The sequence below is a fragment of the Corapipo altera genome, unplaced genomic scaffold, assembly GCF_003945725.1.
Source record: "Corapipo altera isolate COAL_440 unplaced genomic scaffold, ASM394572v1 1, whole genome shotgun sequence".
Lineage (NCBI taxonomy): Eukaryota > Metazoa > Chordata > Aves > Passeriformes > Pipridae > Corapipo > Corapipo altera.
In genome coordinates this window covers 26,039,377-26,065,388 of record NW_020884873.1, presented here as the reverse complement: position 1 = coordinate 26,065,388, position 26,012 = coordinate 26,039,377, and the positions used below count along the sequence as shown (strand labels likewise).

Below are 26,012 nucleotides of genomic sequence, written 5' to 3'. Positions count from 1 at the left end.
CCAAATTAGTGCCCAGAAAATTATAATTAAAATACTTTTGAAGGTTTACATTCACATATAATACATGTGACATGGAGGTCTCCTAACTTAAATTTAAACCACAACTTAAATTTTGGGATACAGAACGAGAAACTAGCAGAATAAATTAAAAACAATTTTTCTTTCGAGATCATTTATCTGAACACTTGAGACAATTGTATAATTAAGTATAATGTAACTATAAAGTAAGCATCAACTGCAACTTATTTTAAGTCTAACTCAGATGAAACAGTGAGTAGTGAAGAGGTGTTGGTATTCAAGGGAAGTTTTTGTATTTTTATTCCTTCAGTATCTAGTGGTAATTTTCCAGTCAAAGAAAGGATTAACACTGTGGTTGAGAAACCAAATTATATTTTCAAGACATCATTCCACCTCTGTTCTAGACATCCTCTCATTAGTAAGCATTACATTTTTCTGTTCTTCAGGTTTCCCAAACTTGTCTGAGCAGCCTGCAAGTTCCTGCAGAACCATGACTCTCTAAAGTGGTGACAGTGAGTGACGTGGAGAACAACTGCACCAAGGTGATAGCTAACAAAGGTCATTTTTATAGAATGACATTTCTCTAGACTCAGAACACCTGGAGTCAAAACAACTGACAAGACCCTGTCATCTGGCATTAGCCACTATGTGCATTGATTTTGATCATCTTATTATTTAGCTTTCATTTTTGAAATGTTAGTCCTGTTCTTCTCAACTATATTATGAAATGGACCTGTTGGAAAGTGCATTTCACAATACAATAGGAAGCCCAGTATTGTACATTCCTGAGTATGGCTAAAACTACTCAAAACATGCTGTTCCTGTAGTATAGATACAGTTGCAAGCATTTGAGATGGGTGTGGGTAGAACTTAGATCTTCAAGCTAAACAATGATTCATAACATCCCTTATCACCTCCATAGTTAGAAAATTTAAAGCCCTGTAAGGCATGCTCCTGGTAAAAATACTGGTAGTACAAAATGTATGCTTAGAACTGCTGCTATCTTGGCGTGTGAACCACGAAAAACAGGACAAGGAAAACTGAGTGGTGAGTACTTCCACTACTATTAAATACAGGCCTCCTGTACTTGGGGCTACTATGCAAACAGCATTAATTTATTTACAAAAAAGGGAAAAAAAATGTTCTTTTTCAAAAGGGATGAGATAACTATGTAATGTCATGTGACAATTCAAAGTAAGGCACTGTGACATCCCAAGACTAGGCATTTCAATACGAGAGAATGGTAAGATATGAAGATTCACTTCTTCTCCATATTTGGAGCTCTCTAAACATCCTGAATCCTGTAAATAGCACTTTTAGTTACTTTGTAGAGGCATCTAACTCCAGGAACCCTTATCTAAGGGAAGTAACTTTACTCAGACCCTTGGAATACTTAAGGGCCATTGGACTTCAGGGCTTGATATTGTGCCACTGAGGTAAACAACAATTTTGTAATTTAACCCAACAGAAACACAGCCAAATGTTCTATGAAGACAATAAGCTTAAATGAGAGCATTCATAAATGGTCAAATTGCCACCGAAACTTTAATACTCTACAAGCAGAAATTAAGCACATACCTTAGGTGTGAACATGTGACGAATTCCATCCACTGACCCATTAAGGAGCAGTCCTCTGATCAGAAAGCATAAAAGTACCACATAAGGAAAAAGGGAACTAAAATACATGATCTGAAAAACATTAAGAAGAAATTTAACATGACATTTAATGTGGACTTTATTTTCAATAGCTTCATTCACTACTCAGTATCCTCTGGATACATGACTGTATTGATAATCATATGCTCCAAGAACTATGCAGAACACTTCCAATTCCCCTCGTCTCTACAGAAGAAAGCAAAGGCACATGATTATAATAGAAATTCTGTATTTTACTAAAATAATACAGTTGCCAGTGTTCACTAACTGATAACGAACAACTGGGCTTCTGGGGAAATTCAGTATGAATTCAATGAGATGACAACAAAGACAGAAGCAGACTTGTAGAAACGCTTCACTTTACAACTGCACTTTGACTTAAGTACTGAGGATCGTAAAGATATGCAGTGTGCATAGAAACTCACTGTGTCTTCAGAAGGAAAGAAAACAAAGAGTCAATAGAAAGTACATAACCAATGAATTCAATCACTAAGTAATGCTTACTGTTAAAACAACAAAAAATAGTAATCAAATCTGATCTTTCATTCCCCATCACTGAAAACTTATTCTGTTTAGTTTAGTAAAATGATTCTCTGGTTAAACTTGCTACTTCTTTAACTGCAGTGCTCTAAGGAGGTCACAGAAATTGGCACACCAGTGCCAAACTTTCTAATAGCAATTGCTACTGGAACAAATTATTTTTCCTCTGAAAATCCCATTGAGATCAACAGATCTAGCAAATCATTCATTAGCCAACCCAGCTGGTTGCATGCAAAGCAAAGAAGACAAGGTGACAGTACTCAGATGCCAAGGGATGGTAAGTCATTAGTTAAAAGAAACAATCCAGAATCCTACAAAGTAGCTGTGTTAATGACAGAAGCTTGCATACGTGGGTGCACTGCAATCATAATGTGAGTACACATGGAAACCTAATTCCTGAGACACTCAAAACACACAGACTTACGCTGCACAATAAAGCTGAGGTACAGTTACTTGCAACAATTATGCTGATGAGAAGCAAAGTATTTCCTTAGATCTCAATTCCCACTGTATTACTACAATTCCCTCTAAAATTACTGTAATTCTAATGCTTAACTAACATTCCTCTACTTGAGGATATACAAATACTGGGGTGACTTCCCACCTGCTCCTACAGATTTCATGAGAATAAACAGAGGGTTCAGTGAACAGAAATATCCTGAAATGCTTCAACGTAAAACAATACCATGCAGGTAAACAGTATACTCACTTTGCCTGAAGACTGAATGCCTTTGATCATGGCTAAGCATACCATGACCCAGGCAGCCAGCAAGCAGATAGTCATCTTCCAATTTAAACCCCCACTCTCTGAAAGAGAGCTGGAAATATTCAGTGCTTCTCTGTACCAGTAATAAGTGGTTGCAGAACTTTTTTCACACTCTGGTTCCACAACTGTCAAAGAGATGTTAGCAAGTAAAGAAGGGGTTTGGGAGACATATTTCATAACCACGTTCTGCCAATTCTCAATATTTGTAATTGTGCCAACATCATTTACTGAGAAACTAAACTCACAAAAAAGTCTTAAGACATTCTCTAGAAGAAAAAGTGACTGCTATCAGTCAAAGGTTCTGGGTATATATTTTAAAACACCCCTTTGGGCTAATGTATTCCTCCACATTATGATTAATCCTAGTCTAAGGTAGAATTTATTTCTCACTTCACTACTAAACAGTAGGCAGGCCTAGATGAAGACATTACATTCCACTTATCACACATAAGATTACATCATCTATCCATGACTTACATACTATGAAAACTATCTCTCTGAAATGAACATGAATTTGAAAACATGGAAAACAAAACCTCGATTGTATCCACTTTGATAAGACACTCAAATAAACAGGGACTTAATTACTATTATAAACAGTAAAATAATAACATGATACCAAAGTGATGAGAAAAGGAAATAAATGGCTCCTACACAGTTATGTTAAATGAAAGTTGCTATGTGTATTCCAGAAGTGATTTTTTTATTATACTGTAATTCTGTTATACTCATGTTTCCAAACAGTTTAAGAAACTGTGTGTATCTAGAGATATAACACATAAAAAGATTTCTTCAAAGAAAATGTTTAAGTTTTTGTAAATTATTTATAACTAACAATCAAGCACATAGCTAAGGTATGTCCTGAGTTAAGATAATTAAGGGAAAAAAAGGGAAAAATATACTAATTTTAAGCAACCTAACACAGATGTCAGATCTTCACTGAAATAACCTATCAAAAATGATGTTATCAAATATAATAACTTTCTCTAAGATTAGTTTACATGGCCTCTGCTGAAGTTAGCTGACACACTGTATCTTAATATTTAGGCAGAATAAAGAGTACATAAACAACCACTGTGGTTCAATTAATGGACGATAGCTTTTGGACTACAGTCAATTTGACTGTGTGTCAACATTCACAAATACTGATTATTTCAAATAACTGAAGCATGCAACTCTGGAAAAAACACTAGAAAGGTACAACTTTTCAAATGTCCCTAATTATGTTCTTTATTCAAGTGGTAAAGAAACCCACAAAAGATAACGAAAATTTAGGATCTGAAATAAAAAAAAAAAAAAAAAAAAATTCATATTTCAGTAGCAACAATAATGCAAAATGTGTAACTGTTACAAGATAACCAAACTCAAGGAATAAGGAACTTTTAATGCTGTTATATAATAAGCCCATGAAAGATCATCCCATTACAGAACAACCCAATGATCAATTATCTCATCTATATTAATTTACAAAGCAAACAGTGCTTTTATCACTTGCATTTCATTGATGTTTACAGATTTCCATTTTCTCCTTTGTTAGTAACACAACAACTTCTTGCTGGGAAGCATCCTACAAACTGAAATGTAAAAATATTCTTCCACCTTTGTTTTTCACCCAGTAAGCATAAAAGGTAGTATCAACATCAGAAAAAAAAGAAACCACATTATTTTTCTTCTCCAACACACTAAATAGCATTCTCCTAATTTCATGACCATTTAAAATGCTGTTGACAGTGATGTTTCTTTACAAATACAGTGTATTTCTTCTCTTAGATTAAGCTTCTCTGTTGTATTTTTTCCAAATACTGTAATGTGGCATCTTATTAAGATGAAAAACCAGCTTTGCATACAACACTTTTGTCCACAAATACCTTTTTTAATTGTATTTTTTCTCCTTTATGTTTCAAAATCTCAAATTTTATATATTTTATATAATTTTTAAGAATGTTATATTATTACAGACTTACAGGTATGAGATGAATTTTTAACTAAAGGACACTGGTCCCAAGGTAGTGGATGCTGAAAAGACTGGGAAAAGTAAAACAGACTCCATCCAATAATGACATTGTAGTATAGAGCCACAAAGAAACATACCTATTAAAAAAAAAAAAAGAAAAAGGTCAAAAAGTTACGTTTCTAAAGCAAAATTAAAAAATCCCTGCTGAACTTCTGCATATTCTGCGCGTTTGCCACTGAACCCAATTTTAATTAAGTCAGAATAAAAAGGGAATAGCTTCTCCCATTTAAGTATCTGACATTTTCTAAATTTTCATTTTTCTCCGTCTTTATCACATTACACCTATACTTTCACGGGTCTTTTTTTTGCCCAGAAGACTACTCCATTCCATAGCTCCTAATTTCAAAAGAATCATAAAACAGAAGTTAACTGGTTTAACAGACATTTTTAATGGACCAATTCAAGTTTTAAGATCACTGTAAACTGACCTTGACACCCGGCTACAAATTGAGGGCCTTTCCCTGCAGCAAAACAAAGTCTAAATCATGCAGCCTAAAAGCAAACCACACAATGTTAAAAAACTTACTACACAGCTTGCAAATCCAATTCCACCAAGTTTGGGGCTGATATAATTCCACACACCAATACTCCCTCGGCGTATCCTCTGCCCCACAGCAAGCTCCAAGAAAAAGAGTGGAATCCCTATTATCAGTAGCAAGATTAAGTATGGCACAAGATAGGCACCTATGAAGGGAACAAAGTATAAATCAGAGTAAATGAAAGAAGAGTCATAACTTGACAGAACAAATGTCAAAACTCCTAATTGCTTCAAGGTTGAATTACTGTCATGCACTGCAAAGCTTTTTGATCACATGCAAAGAGTAATTTTACCCGAACCTTGGTCATACATCTTTGTAAGATATTAAAAACCCAGACACACTGACTTTCTAAAGCACTGTAACATTTTTGAGGCAAACCTTACTTAAAGTGGGATATTATTAAAACTAGTTGTTCACTTGTGTGAAATTCTGGGCATTTGATCAAACTTTTTAGAAATATAGTCATCGGGAGCCGACTTAACACTTCTTAAAAAACCTTACACCTTGACTTGTATTGTAGATCCAGATCTTACAGTACTCACCAACTCTCTCCTTCAAGGTATATTTGAAAATGCAACTGTTACTTTCACTGTTATGCAAACATATATGTAAAAAGAATTCCTGATATTTGAGGTCTTATTCCCATGATCATACACAATCCTAACCAAAGGATGTATATCCATTTATTTCAGTAAGTCTAATTGCAAGCAAATATACACTAAGTGCACTGAAAAGTTCAGAGCCTAACTTTCTCCTTAATGTTGTGGAATACTTAGTACTAGAGCTAAGAACACATGTAGGCATCAGCAATTAGCAATGGGGCACTCAACTTTCTTTCACAGTCGACTCTTATACTGCAATACAGACTACTGCACTGGCTGGCCAACTAACTCAAAGGGCTCAGAATTTCTGTTTGCAACCATTGCTTAAGAAAAGCATTTAAGAGATGCAGACTGCAGCATGTTAAAGCAAGACCACAGAAGCTTAGACTCAGAGCTATTAGCTTGTATGATCAGTCTATTCATCTCTGTAATGAGAGAGATGTTGAACAAAGTTCAGAAACGAATTTGACATTTACCCTCAACTCCAACTAAGTCTTAATTCAAGTTTATTCATCCAGTGTCACTTTCTAGGGCTTGTTTAGGAGTCTATCAAAATACACTGTCATTTTCATATACTTAGTGGGCAGCTTATCTCATGGAATACAGTTTATTTTAGAAAACCTAAACTTCCCTAGGCTCAGGGAAGGTGGTCTCAGATGTTTTGGTACCATCCATTCCTATTCAGGTCCACTTGCTATTTTGCTCTTCATGAAATACACACTGATTGGACATCCCCTTCCATCACAAGTATCTTACAAAGATACAAAGCATGGAGTAACTGCAGTCTTGAGGCCAAGACTAGTGGGAAAAAAAGACAGAAGAAATAAAACCTGTGAAAAACTAGGGCCCCCAGCACAAGACATTGACCTGTTGGAAGGAGTCCAGGGGCAAGACACCAAGTTGATCACAAGGCTGAAAGACAGACTTAAGAAAGTTGGGGTTATTCAGCCTGGAGAGGAGAAAGTTCCGGAGAGACCTTACAGCAGCCTTCCTATATCTAAAGGGGGCCTACAAGGGAGCTGGAGAGGAATTTTTAACAAGGGCATGTAGTGACAGGACAAGGATGAACGGACTTAAGCTGAAGGAGAATAGGTTTAGATTAGATATTAGGAACAAATTCTTTAGTATATGGTTGGTGAGGCACTGAAACAGGTTACCCAGAGAGGTTGTGGATTCCCCATCCCTGGAAGCATTCAAGGTCAGCTTGGATGGGGCTCTGAGTAACCTGGTTTAGTGGAAGGTTCCTTGCTCGTGGCAGGGGAATTGGAACTAGATAATCCTTAAGGTCACTTCCAACTCAAAACATTTGACAATTCTGTGAAAAACTACTGGTGGACCAGACAAAGAATATTAATCTTACATACCTCACAGTCTATAGGCTATGAACTAGCTTCCGCGTTTTATTTTCATGACATGATAATTTGCTATGCAATGATACTGTCTGAGCAGCATTTGGTCAAAACCTATGCCAGGCTCTAAAACATACACCTGTTTTGAGGTTGCAATACTCCCTTCATAGAGCCAAACATCAGAGCCTATCTACCCATTTCAGCACACTACAGTGTCTACTGAAAGATTGTTTTTACTGAGGTAGCAGCTACATTCCCATTCAGTACTTCGGTGTCTCTTGTGGTTCATCTCCTATGTGCACATAATGGAAAGAATACAAAGGATTTACTTTCTACTAGGAAAAGAGAGACAGCAGAGATAGAAAGAAAAAAATGTGAGGAAAACTGAGGAACAGAGCAACAAACACATTCCAAAATGAGGGGTACTATCTGTCTTAGGAATATGTAAGACAAATACCATTAAATACCTGTGATTTATCATCAACATTCGCTCAAAACTTCTGCAAGGCAGAAGTCAATTCATACTGCAAGTGAGAAGCTTTGGCATCACTATCATTAAAAATCTGGTCATACAATTAATTGAAAGTCAACAGTACATAGTTTTTATATCATATAACTGTAAATTGATACAGTAATTGATAAAGAGTTATTGTAAATGATACATTAGATCTTAATTAGGCAGCTGTGGCATAGCTGAGCAGAGACAAACCTAAACAGCTCAAAAAAAATTGGGGCCTAAGTGACTTACCCTGTATCCCACTGGATGACTGTACTAGAGCAGGAACTGAACCCAGCTCTTCAGTGTCCCAGTCCACAACCTTAATCACAAGGCTGCAAAGTTAAGCACATGTTTAAAGACTGGGTGGATGTGGGTATTTTATGGTGCAGTATGAATGTAAGTTGCAAGATTTATCAGTTGGATTCTACTAAATGAGTTAAATAAATGTGGTGTTAAATCTACATTACATTAGACATGACACAACCCTGTAATTCAGCGTGGGTAGCCAGACAGCAGAGTTCACCACTATACTGCTAGGTTTGTGCAAAGCACCTGAAGTGCTAGTCTTCTGTTGAGCTCCTCTCCCCTCCCCAAAAAGGACATAGGGAAAGTTGTGCATGTATGAGTTTCAGTATGATACAGTTTGGATGTATCTGGATCATACACCTGTATATCACAGGTGCAAAGGGTTTCTGTGTCTAGAGTCAACATGAAACCACAGCATCTCTGGGCATATATTTTGCTGAAGTCCTTGAAGTCCTCCCTTGAAGCTAGACATACTTCAAAGTAAGACATCTTCCCTTCATCCTAAAACAGAATTACTATGGAAACAGCTCAGCATGTCTCTTACTTGTCTGGGCATGAAAACACGGGTCCTTGCAGTATTGGATAATGACTGGTTTTATTTGAATTAGAATAATAAACTATACACACTGGTCTTGAACAACATCCTCCAATCAGTTGTCTGCTATCTCTACCAGTTAAGTTGCCTTCTGAATACTACAATTCTGTGTAGTTCTGGATCTCCAGGTTTCCTTTCTATATATATGAAATTATTCTACTGTGAAGTCACTTTTTTTTTTTTGGGGGCATATTTTGGCTTTAAACACTGGTTTCCATATTAAAAAAAAAATCTCAACTTCATAAGGAAAAAACATACCTCTTCCTTCTTCAATAGAATGAATAACAATGATACAAAAGATTTCATGAACTGGTGACTGTTAACACTGTGCACAGCATTGCTTTGATTTCTTAATTTTTTTATTTAATCAAGCACTACAATGGGATAGCTGGTAAATTGTCTCTCTTGATATTACAATAAGTACTACATTTAACAACATTATTGATAGAAGTGGAATAACAACATTTCAATTTAAGCTCTTATAAATGCTTAGGAAAAAAATCATAAAATTACATGACTCATAGTGATTAAAGAGTTGGAAAATAATTTCAAAAGCAGTAATGCAAGGTGACATAACCATTAGCATCTTGATAGTAGAGAAGAACTTTTCTTCTTCTAGCCATTTGTGATGTAACCTGAAAAATATATTAATTTTCCAGATGTTTCATCTGCTTCTCTAAGAGATTTTAATTGTCTAGTGTCCGACTTAATTCTTACTCAATCAAGGTGAAGTTTATCACTGTCTTGAAGAGAGATCCCAGTTCTTATCACTTACTAGACTATTACTAATAGAATGCAAGCAAGAAGCTAACATATAGATGAATATCAAGTTATGTTCCATGTCAAATGCTAAAATTTTCAAAGTTATTACAAGTGGGCAACAAAACACTATAGGTTAACAGTCTGCTAGGCTTCTGTAAGTGAAATTATTTACCACTACAAAAATACGAACTGCTTTTATCAGAAAAACTCTGATAGATGGTTTTATGTTCTATCTGTACTATCCAACTGATAGGACAGTCTTCCTGTCATTAGTTTCACTCAAAAATGTTCAGGTATGCCTTTTTACAAAACTGTGCTTAAAGGATGAAAATCCCCTTAGCCAATAAGCTTCAATGAAGAATTACACTTGCAAAATATAACCAAAACATTTTCAGCACACTACAGTACAACTAAATTTCAAGTCTGATAATACAGAACTCACAAAAAAATATTGAAGTCATCAGTGAACTCAAGGCATGGAATATAAATTATTGATCAAAAACTAAATAATAAAGCCATTGAATCCATACTCAAGTGTTGGAATACAAGGAAACGCTTTGCTTCCATTTCTCTTGTATTAGGACAATCGAACTGCAGCTCCTAACAACTCCCTAGTCTTTAATAGTTTTTATATTTCTCTCTCTGCAGTTCTCCACTATAACTGCCGTGCTTTTTATAAGATCACAGAACTTTACTGTTCCATCTGCTGGTATTTCAGTAGAAAATTCAGACTATTTAACTGTAAAAACTCAGGATGTGACTCTACCCAGGTCAATCTTTTCAAAACATACTGATGATATCATCTGCTACAATTTTCCCTACACTGCTCATAGTTTTTATCTGTTTATCATTGTTTACTAGTTCTTTTGACTTTTTACATCACAGAGATATTAAAGATTGACTTAAAAAAACCCAGGAAAATTAAGTTAATTCTCACAAAAATACAACATTAAATCTTTGGGTGTGCGGTATTTTGTGGACTCTTCACTTTTCTTCATAAAAACACTCATTTTAGCAGAACAGCTAATTTAATTTGCTTTTGTTACTTCTACTTAGCTGAAAGAAATATTCTACTTCTGCTAATCCTAAAGGAAAATGACAATATTTCCTTTGTTTGAAAAAAGTGAAAGGTGTGCAAGCTGTTCTCCAGATGACAGCAATGAGCAGCAGGAAAATATAGGTCGTTTGTCACTATTTATTAGCCTTCTCAGCAAGATTGGGTAGACCTGAGGGGTTCATTTTAAGGCTCACTATCAATCACAGAAAGCTGAGGCAGCTCTAAACCTATGGCATGCTAACAGAGGTTATGAAACTGTTATATAGGAACGGTGCCTATCTGAACAAACACACATATTCATCTTTATGTAGTAAAAGAGTAATAAACAAACTGTATAGTGCAAAATAGATATTAAAAACATTTAAAGTTAACTTAGAGATTACCCAGCTCCAGTGCAAATCACCTCTCAAGAATCAAGAAGAAAGAGCTTTTTTTATCTGTTGGGCTGTAAAGAGTGGAAGAGGTGCCCCAAGTCCCAGACGGGGACTGGGCATTGCCCATCAGGGGTAAAGAGGTTCTGTGTTGAGAACAGAGAGATCTATAGTCAGTTCCTCAAAACTTTACTGAACATCTTCAGCCACTCACTCCCAGAGCTTAAAATTCCTTTAGGACCTCCCTCTCAAGTCAAGAAAACGAGCACCCTCAAGTGTGCTCAGTTACCTCCCAGCCTCTTTTTTTTCCTTTCAATACATTGTGCATTACAGCTACATCCCCAGTGCGGACACAAGTTCATCCCATGCATGATAGCCTTTCCTCTCACCTCTCCCAACAAACACTTTTCTGGGAATGAGATAAGTGTGAGTCAGTAAAGAGCTGCCCAGTCTAACTGTAACTTAGTTAACCACAAAAAATACCTGATGTTACTCTAAATATTTATGAGTTTATACTAATTAAAGCAAGAGGAGAAACTGTTAAATAATCACAAGAAATAAAGTGCAGGAAACTGGTTTGGTGGTACAGACCAGACTCAGAAACAGAGACTGCAAAAATACCCAGGGACGCCCAAATTCTTTGTGCAGTATAGCACTACACAAGTTACTTTTAAAGATGGTATCACAGGTATCTCAGTGAAGCAGTACAGAGCTCTGAAGTCAGGATAGTCAGCATACCACAGGCCATAGCCATTAACAAACTAAATCTCTACTGAAAAGAAGGAAGGAAACACTCAATTTTTTTCTGCACATAATCCTTGAATAACATATCTATACGGGCTAATCTGACTGTGCCTTATCTATCTATCTATTTATGTTTATTTTGTTAGTTTTGCTGTTCTTGTCATGGAAGTTTAAAAAGAAGACAAAACTGAAGATTACTACACATTTAGGATTTGCCTTTTCTTTTACCGGTGGCTTTAGAGCACAGTATTGGAAGAAACCTGTGAAGCAAAGCAATGATAAATGAGTAACTATGTTTTATACTTCTTTTTGGTTTAAATTGGAACAGGATTTATTGGTTTACCACTTTGTAATATATTCCCCTCACCTGATGGTATTTGCCAGATATAAGTTCCTTAAACACAGGGAAGAAAACGAAAAATGTTTGGACTAAACTGAAGGTGGAGACATAGTCATACACTTCATAGAAAGGTTGTTTACCTTATATTAAGAGACTTCAACAGGTATTTATAGTAAAGCTTTATCAGCAGAAGATTACAGAACAGTTCTGACACTGATACTTAAAATGGGTTACATAAAACCACTCTAATTTTACCTAGAATAAAACATATTTGAAATAATATATGTAGGAGAAAAACAGAACCTCATATAAAATGTGTGTAGGTTTTCTTACCATGTGTTTGAAGTTTTCCCTCCCTCCCCCTATTCTTTTATACACTTGCGAGAATTATCTGTCCATCTGTGCACACATAAAAAAGCATCAATGTACTTTACACATTTCTAAGTTTTGTGTCACCTTCTCCATCTTGCATGGAGAAAAATCTAGCAAGCTTTAGCTCTAATAACCACTTCCTTTTCTCTATTGTTCAGAAGGCTGCAATTTGCTAAAATTATGCAAAATTATTGTTAAAAGCTAAAAACATCCTTGTCTCAGCCACGTGCAGAAAACATATCACCACAGACTACATTATACATCCAAGTTCCTGCAATCACAGCACAGGAGAAAACCTTCAATCTGAAGTGACATCATAGTTATTTTTTCAAGTTTGAGTAATGAAGTGACATAATCCCCGAAGGTTGGTTGGTTTGAGGTTTCAGGGGGGTTTCGATTTTTTTTCTAAAATGAGAAATTATTAATTCCTTTAATACATTTATATTTGATCTGAATTAAATTTACCATTACTGGCAGAGTAACTTTAAAAGCACCTGACAGCATGAAACCAACACTCTAAGAAGCACACTAATGGATCCTTTCTGTTGGTCCTAAGAAGAATCCAAAGGGCTTGCAAAATTGGCAACTACAATAAACACTGACTTTAAAAGGGACACAACTACACAAAATAAATTGTTGCAATGCATTATCCTTGAGACTACATCTTGACGCCATATTCAGGATGAAATTATAGAGAATATAAACATTTTCATGATACACTGAATCATTTTGTTTCAAAAATTATTCATTAACAAATTTATTTTTTTAAACTAGTAGTGATAAGTGACTAGTTCTATACTGTGTCTAGTAGGCTAGACAGGATTGCTATCCACTGAAAAGCTACGGGTTTTGAGAAACTACATTCAACATGTTCTCTCAGTTTATGTAAGTCATAGATGAAGAAAATTTTAGGTTCCACACAAATCATTAATCAACCATTTAATGACTTACTCTCCAGAATAAAAGAGAAAAAAGGGCAGTTAAATGAGTGAAAAAAATATTTACAGTAACTAAATATAAAAGAATTTAGACTTTATCCTGGAGATAGAACATTTGAAAGTAGAAACTTCATTTTTACTGCTTGAACTGAGAGAAAACAAATTGAGAATTATACATTTATTATATTCTAAGTTCATTTCTATCTTCCTTAATTACATCAGTTGTGTCATTCAACTTCTAAAATTCACTATGAGTAAAATGCTGCTCTTTATTTTCTGTACACATTCACTTTCTGTATCATAAAAAGTGACCGGTTTGTTTTGAATTCATCTAAGCAATTAGCTACAATAGGATGTGCCTTAATGTAGTATAGTAGGGTGCAGTATAGCATAGGATAAAAAAAACTAATCCTGCACTCATAGAGGAAGGAAAGTCTCTAGCTTCATACTTCAAACTGCATACAAGACCATAGATGGTCAATGAACAAACAGCCTGATGTTACTGTTCTAAGTGAAAGGTAACTTGTTATTTAGGAAAAAAGTTAACCGTCTAACAGCACAAGAACAGATGCTGTCTCTTAGTGTAATGATTTAAATTATTCGTTATCAGTAAAAGAAAAAAAAACAAACAAAACCTTTTTCCCCTCCTACAGAATTTTGGTCTTCTTGTCAACAGTAAATCATGAGCAAATGGCCAGGAGCTAAAAGCTAAAAAGCTAGGAAGTTAAGGTGTGAAGCTCAGTACTGCTAAATTCTAAAAGATCAAAAGCCTTGATTTATTGACCAAGTACTATAAAGAACACTTTAGCACAATAACCAGGTCCAATATAATGCAGCACTCCATAAAAATGTGTTTTGCTTAGCTGCTAGTTTGACCACTAGTTAAGGTCATATCAAGAACTTTCACCTGTAAAATGAGGAAATGGTATCTTAGAAGAATCTGCTACTAACTTAAATGGATACCTCTTTCTAAATAAAGAGAATATGGGTTTTTCCTCATAGGCTCTGGTAAAAATTAAAAGAAAAACCTGACAGAAAAAGCAGGTTTTACTGTGGTTATCTTTGCTAACTTCAAAACCTGCAAAGTTAGCATCAATCATTTAGATACAACTAGCTATATCACAAAACTTACCTCCACCATTTTTCTGACACAGATATGGGAATCGCCACACATTCCCCAATCCCACAGAAAATCCAACTTGAGCAAGGATATACTGGAGTTTGCTGTTCCAAGCAGGTCTTTCATCTTCTACATCTGAGCCTTCTTCAACATCTACATCTTTTTCTTCCCGGTCATCAACCATAAGTTCACTCTTCTTAAAGGCATCATCAGAAGAGTCCTCATTAGAGAGCAGGTCCTTAACTGACTCAATGACCTCATCATCTAATTCTCTTTTCACTACCTTGCTGTTCTTAGGCATTTGTAATACGAGACAAACAGCAAGGAAGTTAAGTTCAGCTGAGACAGACAAACACTAAAGTAAGCTCTCCCTCTGCTTGGACAAAAATATTGAAGAAACAGATTGAAGATGGTGCCTGATGAGTCCTTGATACCAGTGAATCAAGAGTAATGACTTCTGTTTCTGAACGTTTGTTCTACCGAAAGTATCTGTGGGGGAAAAAAAAATAAAAAAAGATATTACACTACTATGCAGAGGAAAATTAATTTTGAAATCACGTGCTTTGTTTTACTCATTTCTGCTTAATGATTTGACAAGAGGAGAAAAAGAGAAGGAAGGGATGTTAGCCACTTCCAAACTGTAGGAAATAATTGGTCTTAAATATTTACATAGAGTACATTTCATTCACTTGCTGAGGGTTTTGTTTTGGTTTTGTTCCTAAAGACTGATGGGCTAATTGCTCATATTTTGATAGCATAACAAGATTCTTCTTAGCAGGCAATAATGGGATATGCACTTTACATAAAATTTAGGAGCCTAATTCCATTACTTCCTGACTTTACAGCTGTACTTGAATTTATTAAAAGTATATTTTAACCTAAGTAGATTAAGTTGTTCAGTCCATTTCAGAAAGTCATGCATCAATTAAAATTTTGATATATGGAATGCACTTGGTGCTTCAAAAGCAAGGGTGACTTATTTTCCTGTTATTCTTCACCAAGGAATATATAATCACAACCATAGTTTCAAAGGAGAGATGTTCGTCTCTTACGAGCTTTGATGCTTTAGATATTTGTAATTATTTCCTATTTCTAAGAAACTATCTGAAATACCTGAAAAACCATAACCAAATACACCTAAAAGGCCTACTGTTTCAAACTTATATGTACAGAGACAAAAATGCCCACATTTGAATGTGTTTTTCTTAAACACAAGGAATCATTTAAAAAGACAGTCAGACTTGCTTGCAGCTGCTGCACTGAAGGTAACCATAATATTTTGGGGAGGAATGTTTTTCAGTAAATTCTTCTCTAATCACATGGGATAAAACTAGTATGTGCAAAGCCATCTGCACAATTAAGAGTCTTAAAAGGGATTTAAATTATGTGTTAAGCTTCATGAAAGCCCTAAAGAGGGTATACACAAGAAGTCTAATCAAGAACTGCTAACTGATGAGAATCAGAAATTACTCCAGGAAACATAAGACCTTTCAGCTTTTGCTTATGGACTTGCTGCAACATCTGGTCTATAGTACAAAGGCTGTATCATGTCCTGACAAACTTTCATGCAGTAGAGAACTGCAAGGTACAGTTTCCACAGTAACTGAGAGATGAAGCACCTCATGGCTGCTTCTGTGACAGACCCAAAGGAAAGACGCTAAGCCACTGGAACCCAGCACAAAGCTTATCAAGATGAGACTTTACAGCAACAGAAATAAAACCTCTGTCACCACAAGTACTATCACTAGCCTCCTAGCCAACAGGGCAATTACCTTTTCCAATAATTTCCAAGGATTTGGAAGTTGAACTTCACTCCAGTTGCCTACTGAACTCCATTGTAACCTCTTTTCACTCATTCCCTAGACTCCCAACACTGTCTTCTCACTTTTCCTTCTGTTACTGCCTCCTCTCAGCAACTCCAGTTCTGGCAGTCAGCCCAAATTTTTTAAGCACAGTAGAGCCTACTTAGCTTGTGATCTGCTTCATGTTCACCAATGTCACTGGAGGGTTCAGGGTCCTATAAACCGTCCTTCTGCCATGCAGTGGAACTAGTATCAGGCTTTGACTTGATACCAGTTCTTAAAAGAAAAAAAAATTAAGCATATGAGCTATACACAGAACAGTAGAATGGGGAAAGAGAGTTGTTTAGACAACAGAGAAATCTTAACACAGTATCCTTCATATCTGGGCTAAATAATGACTGTTTGAGCCTCTTTTTATCTGTTCTGTCCTTTGCATTGTGAAGTCTTTAAAGCACTCCACTCTCTTCTAGTTCATATATGATGAGCTCTTAGCTCTGACTGAGATACCTATGTAGACACAAAATGCATACACCAGTAATACATTATGTTGAAGCATTTAAGTAGTCCTAATGGAGCTCTGGACTATAAACCACAGCATCTGGTACTTCAAACACTACTTTTAGTCACATTTCAAACATTTTTTTTCCTTTTGTTCCACTGATGTAAATTAGAGCAGCTTCTCAGTTCCTGTAATTAGTAACAAGCTCAGGGATTACATTAAAATGAAACAATTTTTTCTCCGTATTTAATATAACAGCTGCACATGTGGAACTGTCTGTAGGTCTGAAATCCTTCTCTAACTGCAATAAGCAAAAGATATTTTCAGTCAAAAAGGCACAAGTCATCCATTAGTATTTACTGAAATGTTCTAAAAGGTCATATCTGTATTAATTATTTCAGATTCAGTAACTTGCAGGGCAGTAATATGATTTACCTGGAGCTCTCGCAATTGAGTTAATTCCAACAGAAATTGCATCATTCTATCCTATCATGCATTAAACATTGTATTGCTACACTTCAAGATAAACTAGGCTTGATACTTTTACTCCTAGCATAATAACGTATTAATTTCCCTTTAATTAACCTTCCATTAAGCAGGACATTATCCACAGAACTACCATTATACAGACTTGCAATATTTGCAGGGTTTGAGAAAATGTGGGAGACAAACTCAGTAGAATGGTCCACAGTTTTAACAGTACTGGTTTTCTAATTGAATATGTTATTATTGGCCAGACTGCACCAAGGATACAGGACAGTCCTTCAGGACACATCACAAATCCAAAGGCAGTCCTCAATTATCAGAGTTAACAACTTGGTCTCTGTATTAAAGGAGTTGGTACTGAACCAAACGAGGAGTCCTAGCTCACCAGATGCTACCATCAGGTACAAAGGTTTGAAGTGTGGTCCCAGCTGGTATGTGCAAGGACCCTGCCAGTCTATGCTCGGCGCTCCCAGATCACAGTCAGTGATGCACAGGGAAGCCTCTCTCTTCGATCCAAATTAAACCCACGCAGAAGGCTGATATCAAACTACTCAGCTCAAGCTCAGTCTAGATATGAATGCTCCCGAGTGAAGACTGAATAGGGAGAAACTGAATAAGGTTACTCACCAGCACAGTTTAGATAAACATGAACCACTGAACAAGTTTGCTTTCTCTTTTTTTTCCCCCCATATCACAGTATTGAACTTTAACACTTCAACATATAAAATGTTATTTTAGGTTCCCACATCATTTGGATGTAGTCCAGTATTGAACTGAAGTTCTTCATCAGCATCAAATTAGGAAATATCACACCAAATTCTCTTAAACTCCTTCTTCAGTTAGTTCCACCACTAGTTACACCTTCTACACTGCCCCATGCAGTAATACAGCATTATGTGATGGACGTTTTCTCCTAAGTATCATTTAAAAACTTAAATAACAAATCACCATTTTACTAAGGACTTATAAAACTAACTATTATTACATTAGGACTCCCAAGTCCTAAATCCTGTCAGGAATTTTAAAACATTACTATGCTATTACCAGTACCTTGGATTAAAAGTAAAATGTCTAAAATATCATTTAGTCCTATTAAGGCTGTTTGTTTGTAGGTAGGAATTTTTTTCTCTGTCTTGGATTTAGATCATGGAATTTGATCAACTGGCTTTGCTCTGATTTTCAGGTAGTTTGTCATCCTTTTCGTGACTCAAATGATATCACCTGTCAGATAAAACACTGAAGGGGAATTTTTATCATCACATTTACTGAAGAATATGTTTCTCTGGACTTGTACACAACTGAAATGAGCAAATAAGGATGGTATCCCTTTTCATATGTAAAATTACATCTACAAAAAAAATCTAAAATTAAATGGACAAATCTCTGTATTGTTTGAGGGAATTTAACTGAACGGAAATTGATAAACAGCTAGAGGAAATTGGTTCAGCTAGAAGAACATTTAGAAAATTATTCTGTCATTGAAATAACACCAAGCTATAATCTGAGTTAGCATAAACAAATTTTTGGAAAAAACTTACTAAACCAAACAAATAAGTTATATTTTGATTAGGTCTTACTAGCATTGTCCCACATCTTCATTCGTGAAGCCTAGCCATGATGACTAGCATTGTCCCTGATATTTTAAAATCTATTTCTTTCTCATAGTGGAACATAAAACAGAGTGAGTCTTTTTTGACATATCAAGTAAACTCTAGACTCCAACTTCCTCTCTCAAAACACAGTGAGAATTTTGTTATTTTCTTCTGTGGAGGAAGAATCAAGCCTTAATGCATCAGCATGCAGAAGTAAAGTAACCTGATTAGACTGCCACATTACTAGCAGATTAAGCAGTAATAATCCCTTGCAACAAGGAATTCAGACCCAAATTAGCTCTCTGGGAGATCCAGGCTCACTACAGAATTTTTACTTCAGCTGCAGGCCTGCATTCACAAATCCTGGCAAATTCACAAAATCCACTGACCAAACTGCAAGCATTTGCAGTAAGACCCAAAGGAACTTCATTAGTCAAAGCACTAAAAGACACACTGAAAAACTTTGCTTCACACCCTTTTCTCACAGTCTTTCTTGTATAGAATGTGTAGTAAGGGAGTTGTGCTGATTCTGTCCAACACTCTCTGCTCCTCTCACCGTTACACTGGTAATGAATCTTAGGCTCCTTTCGACACATCTCTATCAGACAGCTCTGCATGCCAATATACAGGCACCCACTAGAAGAACATATACTTCTAGTTGTCTCAACTGTGTAATACAAGTAAACAACTAAAAGTTATAAGGCTGGAGATTTTGCCAACATGTACAGAAAAAAGGCACAAAAAAAGTCTCACCAATTTGAAAGTATAAATGAGTACAACTACCCCATGCTCTTGGAATTACAGCCTCTATAAAAAGCCATTTGTAAGGTAATTTCATGTTTAAAACATCCCACAATATTATTGCAACAACTAACTAAATGTTAAAGAACTTCTAGCATTGCCTTTCTGACATAAATTACAACACAATAATTTTACATTGTGTTCCTTTTTAAAACCAGCAGTTCCCTCTAAAAAGGAAAGGCCAAAAGCTCTCCATTCTTTTCTAACACAGTGTACTTTTTATATTTTTATAATCTTACTTTTACATACGATGAAAACATAGCAATTTGGTAAAATTACCTACATTTAATTTTTAATGCATTACAAATAATCCTCAAATCTTCCCTGATCAACAACTGTTTCAATCTTCAATATGAGTTGGAAAGAAGGGGGAAAAAATTAAAATCATGAGTTCATACTTCATAAAAGACTATAAAGAAAGTCCAGACTTTCTAGAAGGCTACTGTCATATCATAAAACCAAACAAAAACAAAATCAACAAACAAAAAACACAAACAAAAAAACAGACCAAGAAAAGAATGGGTACCTTTTTAAGTTCAATGTTTGTCATTAAAGGAATAAAGAGATCAATGTTCTGTTCTTCAGAGCACTGTGTTCTTCTCCTATGAAGCAATTAACATACCAATATGCTACACAGGGTAGTAAAATGCAATAAAAAGCTGCAGCCAGTTCACATTACTTTAATCTCGGCTTTGAAAAAATGCAGTGTACCAGCCCAGTCCCACAAGCTTACGTCTTACATTCCTGTTCACCAAATCTTCACCTTGACTCCCAATGAAGAAACCAGGATGATTCAGCAGAGGACACAGAACTAAAAGTCAGAATTCTCACCATGGCATATGTTCACAGAAGATTTTTATTGATATTCATGCCAAAGGTTTCAGTCTGTATGAAATCACTGCAGGAGAACTATACGCAAAGGTGAAGAAGAGAAGCCTTTGCACCAAAAGGAAACCTACAGAATGCATTTTAAACATGAATCTATGAGCTGGGAAGAAGTACAATGGGAACAACCAATATAGAAAAACAAAAACCAAAATCTTAGGAGCAAGGGACTGCTGTGGGTCTACAAAAAGGAATGTGGCCACTGGTGCAGACAGGCTGAGAAGAACAGCTAATGACCATCACATTTGAGTGAGAAAGAGAGGAAGACTGCAGGAGCAGAGCACGTTTTGTGGGAGTACTGTGATTGTGAAAAATGGCTATCACTGGAGGAATCTGTGTACAGATAATTATTTCAGCAAGAGTTACACTGTGTTACAGTACTCATTGCACAGACTGAATTACTGCTGCAATGCAGCATTGTGTTCTTTGGCGGAAATAGGAATATGCACCATAGCCTTTTTGCCTAGCCAAGCCCATTTGTATCTATCTACTGAAGCAGCCACCATGCTGCTCTTCAGCATGAACTACACGATCTAGCATTTTGCCCTACCTAGTTTAATACGGCCTGTCAGTAACAGATAGAGATTTGATAGGTGCTTAACTCAATCGTAATTATTCTACAAACTTGCATTAGCATGTCTCAGAAAACATCACTGAAGAATGCAGAGAAATCAATGTTATACGTACACAACATCATAAAAAAAAAAAAAGAGTTCTGTGGGCTATGGGAGACTTGAAAGCATTAGAAAAAGTGAATGCTTTTTATTCTGTTGTCTATAATTTACACTATAGCAAAACTATTTAAAAATGCAAGACTAAATTCACATCTTCTGCAGATATGGGTAGTTACACAGACTTCACTAACACTAACACATTTGTTTCATACTGCTGGGATATTTATTCTCAGTTCCTACAAAATGTTCTTCCTGGCTTCATCTTACATCAAGAGCCTGCACAGATTCAAATGCAGACAATTTCTGGCCCAGATTAGTTTCCTCAAATTTTAGTTACAGGAGAATACTTTCTACTATTATAAGACAAACAAAATGATTTGACAAAAATAGCAAAATTTCTTTCTCAGGATTGTTCATTATCAATAGACTTGATCTTAACAGCTTGTATTACTACTTTCGAATCACTGGCCAAACAAATACTTAAGAGACAGATTGTTACAACCTGTCATTTTGCTCTTTTCATTGAACATAAACTCTAAAGATTTTATTGCTTTACTGTAGTTTCTCACCTGCTTTCACAGATTTCTCAGTATTTTCTTCTCACAAATCAACTTCAATTATATACTTCACAGACTTACAGTATGAGCTAACTGTAATCTCCTATTCAGATGGAGAAAATGTATCACTTATTCTACAGTCTTTTATTTACATGTACTTTATTGAAGAAACAAATTCAGTAGTTACCACTCTTCCAGCTGAAGACAAGTAAAGTAATCTCACCAATTATGAAAAAACTCTACCCCTTGTTGGTCCAACTCGAAAGGTGTAACTACTGGCAACTTGAAACAAAATCTCCATTTTGTAACTTCACCATATAAGATACAAGAGGACCATGGGTTTATTGTACAATCTTATCACAGTTCTCAGAAGTGAAAGGATATAAAAGTATATTTAGTATTTCATTAAAGTACTAATGTTAATTTAAGTCATAAAATCAAGTACTGAAAGTTTGACTTTATCAGACACATAGTTGCTCTGAGACCCTAATTGTCTGCCCTCAGTGCTTTAGAATGTTTTACAAGTAAATCAAGCAGTCCTTGGGAGGAATTTATGTGATTATTTCTTCCTCTGTTTTTTATGCATAAGCAAACAAGCTGAACTGATCATAGATGAGTTAGCAGAAATCTTACTTCCTCTGATTATTTAATTTCATTATATAAATCATGCTTTTAAGTAATGTTACAATAAATCCCTATGTTTTTAAAAAGAAACACTGCAAATGTCTTATTGGAGTTACCATCCCTTCTCCATTTTGGCTTAAGGAGAGCATGCTGAATCATTAACACTGCAGTACACATTTCTGACTCTTGAAATGCAGAAATACCATTTGCCAGCAGCAAAAAATTATTTTCCCAAATTGGGAAGTAGACTAGTGGCACCATGACTCAAGACACTGCTGTCCACAGCGTTACATAACCTTTTCCTTTGCTTTCTCCCATACAAATAAGGAATCCCTAGTCTTAGGAGTGAAGGATAAGAATGCAGAGATCTGTTTCAGTGTAGACATATGGGAAGTTCAGCCCAGTTATTGCCATCACCTAAAGCAACCATTCTGGCAGTTACCACCATGCTTTCACATTACTTTGTATGGGCTTGCCAGGTTTTGTGCTTCCAGCTCTTCAGTAGAATAGCACTGTTTTGTCAATGATACTTTTTTTCCTAAATTATTTGAGAACATTTTTCGAATAATGGCAATGTTACTTTGAATCAATTTTCAAGGAAGAAGGGAGTTGCTCAAGATGCCACCTGCTGATATGTCAAAGTTATTCTGCAACTGAGAATTCAGAGATCTTTAAAGTCAAGTGGAAAAGCTACTACCATTGCTATGGTGATCTATAAAACATAGGACTGAAAACTGTCCTTCTAAAATCAACAGGTATTTTGTCTTTTAATTAAGAACACTATTGCTTGATATGAGTGAAACACTACAATGGAAAGTAGTTGTGGATACAGGTGAACATGTCCTTATGTTGTGTAAGCTTCTGGTACTCTAGAGAATTTCAGAAAAAAGTCTTCCCAAAAAGATTCCTACCATGAATACTTCCCAAGTGCTGTAATTTCTTGCCACCTGAGCAGCAACTACTCCAACAGATCTTAACAATGCAATTTGTATTAAAAGGAATAGCAGCAATTAGTAGGTTGTGCTTCTGAATAACCTGTGATATTTTTATTTTCTGACAAATTTGGTATTTTAAAAGTTTTGCACATACAGGCTTTTGCAACGTGAAAAGAAAAAAAAAACTCCCTAAGAATAAGACATGAAAGGTCAACAGGAATCAGCTTATGCTGTAAAACTAGTTTCAAGATGCCTCGGTAGTTTCACATACTCAAGTTGCACTACTGGTGAAACATCTGAACAGCTATAAAACGGTTTTGTTTTTCATGTACAGATCAAAACCCATGGGACTTTTTGTTCTTGAGTCTCAACTGCAGAGCTGAGCCCAAAGGGAGTGTCTGATAGGCACTGAATGCAGGCTATAATTCTATCATTATCTTAAGATGGTCTATGTGCAAACAAAAATCTTCTGTATTAGCCAAGACAAAATTAAGCAATCTTTCCTAAGTATTTTTTACAGTTTCCTTTTTAATGTGATGCTGATAATGGGAAATACACTGCTAAACAGAAAGAAGCTGAGTATGTTGTCATTATTTTTTTAATCAAATGGAGTAAGCTGGCTGCAAAATACAACCAGTGTACATCAGATAACAAAATCTTTACCTTATTTATAATTTTCTTTGGGGAGGGGAAACAGAGTATTGGATCCCTGTCACAGCAACTCATCGACGGCGACGTACTACTTAAAAATTATTAGGTTTCTCTTAGAAATCCACCCTACAGCAGTGAACTTGTTATGTAGCAATACCACATGGAAAATAAAATGGCGGATGTGGTCTTTTACAAATAAAACAAAGTGCAATTTACTTAAACACATCAAATCCCATCACAACCCCTCATATGGCAGGTCAGTGTGATTGTGTAGCCACATTTCAATCGTCTCATTTACTTCCACAACAAAAGCAACAAAATTCTTCTTGTGCAGAAATTCCAGTCTGCTCTAATACTACAAAAATCAGAACAAAAACAGTCAATGTGAGCATAGAAAATAAGAAGGATTAACAAGCAAATCAAAGAGAAGAAGGAGAAAACCGCAGGTCTGAATCCAGTCGGTGGATATGCCGTCGCACAGGGTGGGCTGCAACCATCAAAATCCTGAACAGAAAATAAATCCAAGAGGCACGAAGGTAGGGAGAAGGTCCTCATTACCATACCCACCCAAACATGGCTGACACCGGGGCGCACCAGCCCCCCGCCCGCCGGGGTTGCCTCCGCCTTCGCGGGGCGAGAGACGCGGGTGGCACTGCGCTGGGAGGCACCGTGCCGGGAGACGCCCACGCTCCGCGGCACAATGCAGCGCCCGGGCCCGGCCCTTGCCCCCGGCGGCGATGGTGCCCCGGACAGCTTCCTTACCGCCCGGCACGGTGAGGTCGCCCTGCTCTCCCAGAGCCCAGGGCAGCCCGTGCGGGGAGGCGCATCTCCACGGTGCTCCCGGGATGGAAACAGCCCTCGCCCCCGCTCCTTCCGAAACACGCGCTACACGTGCATTCGAGGTGTTTTACGCAACACGCGGGAGATGAATGAAATTTCTTTCACTCGTGGTAGAAAAAGGATGTAAATTCTTCGCCCTTCCCAATAACAATAACTGAAACAGCCCTGTACATCCTTTTAACCTACCGCCCAGTTAAAGCACATGGGCGGTTTCCAAGGGGCGCTCGCTATTGTCTCCCGAGGGCCGGCTCTCTCCCCACCAGCGAGAGCTGGCGCCGGGGCGAAGTCAGCCTCTCTGGTGGGCTGGTGAGAGCCCCCCGCCGCCCGCAGGAAGGCGGACAGCGGGCAGAAAGGAACCCCCCCGCACATCCTGCCCCTTCCCGCCCGGCGACACACACGAGGCCGGCGGGGCGGCCACGCTGCCCCCGCGGTGGGGCCGCACGGCAGCGCTGGGAAAGCCCGGGGCCGCCCCGCCGCGGCCACTGCCCGCCCGCTCGCCCACCCCGCGCACACCCGCACAGCGCTCGCCGCCCTGCTGTGCCGTGCCTTTTCCTTGCCCTGCCGTGCCTTGCCATGCCTTACCTCCGCCCGCCTGGCGTCAGCTGCGGAAAGGGGGGGTCGGGTACCCCCGCGGGCGCGGATGGCGAGCGGGGCCGTGCGGGCGCGAGGCTCAGCGGCGGGCAGGCGGCGGCAGGCACATCTGCCCAGCCCTCGCTGCGGCGGCGTTTAAAGACAGACATAAAAGCGGCGGGGGGAGAGAAAGGGGGAGGGCAGCGCCGGGCCGGGGGAGCCGCACCTCCTGACGCAGGGAGGAGCGCTCACCACCCCACGCCGCCCCCCCCCTCGCTTGCAGCAGCATCTCCTCCGCCGGAGGCGGGCGGGGAGGAGGTAGACGCGGCAGCAGGAGGAGGAGGAGGGAGGCGCCATCAGCAGCGCCGCGCCAAAATCCCTGCGGCCACGCTTGGGCACCGCGGGTGCCTCATTTCTATGCTCATCTCTATCCTCTGCCGCCTTTGCTCCCCGCCCGAACGCGTGACGACTCCCAAGTCCCTTGTGCCGCTCACACGGGCTGCGAGCG

The 26,012-nt window shown here is 37.6% G+C and overlaps 1 protein-coding gene across 2 annotated transcripts in view; it reads right to left on the bottom strand.

The window, feature by feature from the left end:
- Window positions 1–25,693, bottom strand: part of SLC6A15 (solute carrier family 6 member 15) — a 37,024-nt gene extending 11,331 nt beyond the window's left edge. Inside the window, exons 1-6 of one of the 2 annotated variants that reach the window (XM_027665511.1) lie at window positions 25,517–25,693; window positions 14,601–15,077; window positions 5,521–5,678; window positions 4,945–5,071; window positions 2,924–3,105; window positions 1,597–1,707 (exon numbers count right to left, since the gene is read on the bottom strand). In XM_027665511.1, coding sequence (XP_027521312.1) covers window positions 1,597–1,707; window positions 2,924–3,105; window positions 4,945–5,071; window positions 5,521–5,678; window positions 14,601–14,889 — 867 coding nt within the window. In that variant the 5' untranslated portion in view covers window positions 14,890–15,077; window positions 25,517–25,693. Of the gene's footprint in view, window positions 1–1,596; window positions 1,708–2,923; window positions 3,106–4,944; window positions 5,072–5,520; window positions 5,679–14,600; window positions 15,078–25,120; window positions 25,177–25,516 lie in introns of those variants that run through there. The other variant, XM_027665520.1, reaches the window with a different exon arrangement.
- Window positions 25,694–26,012: the final 319 nt, after the last annotated feature.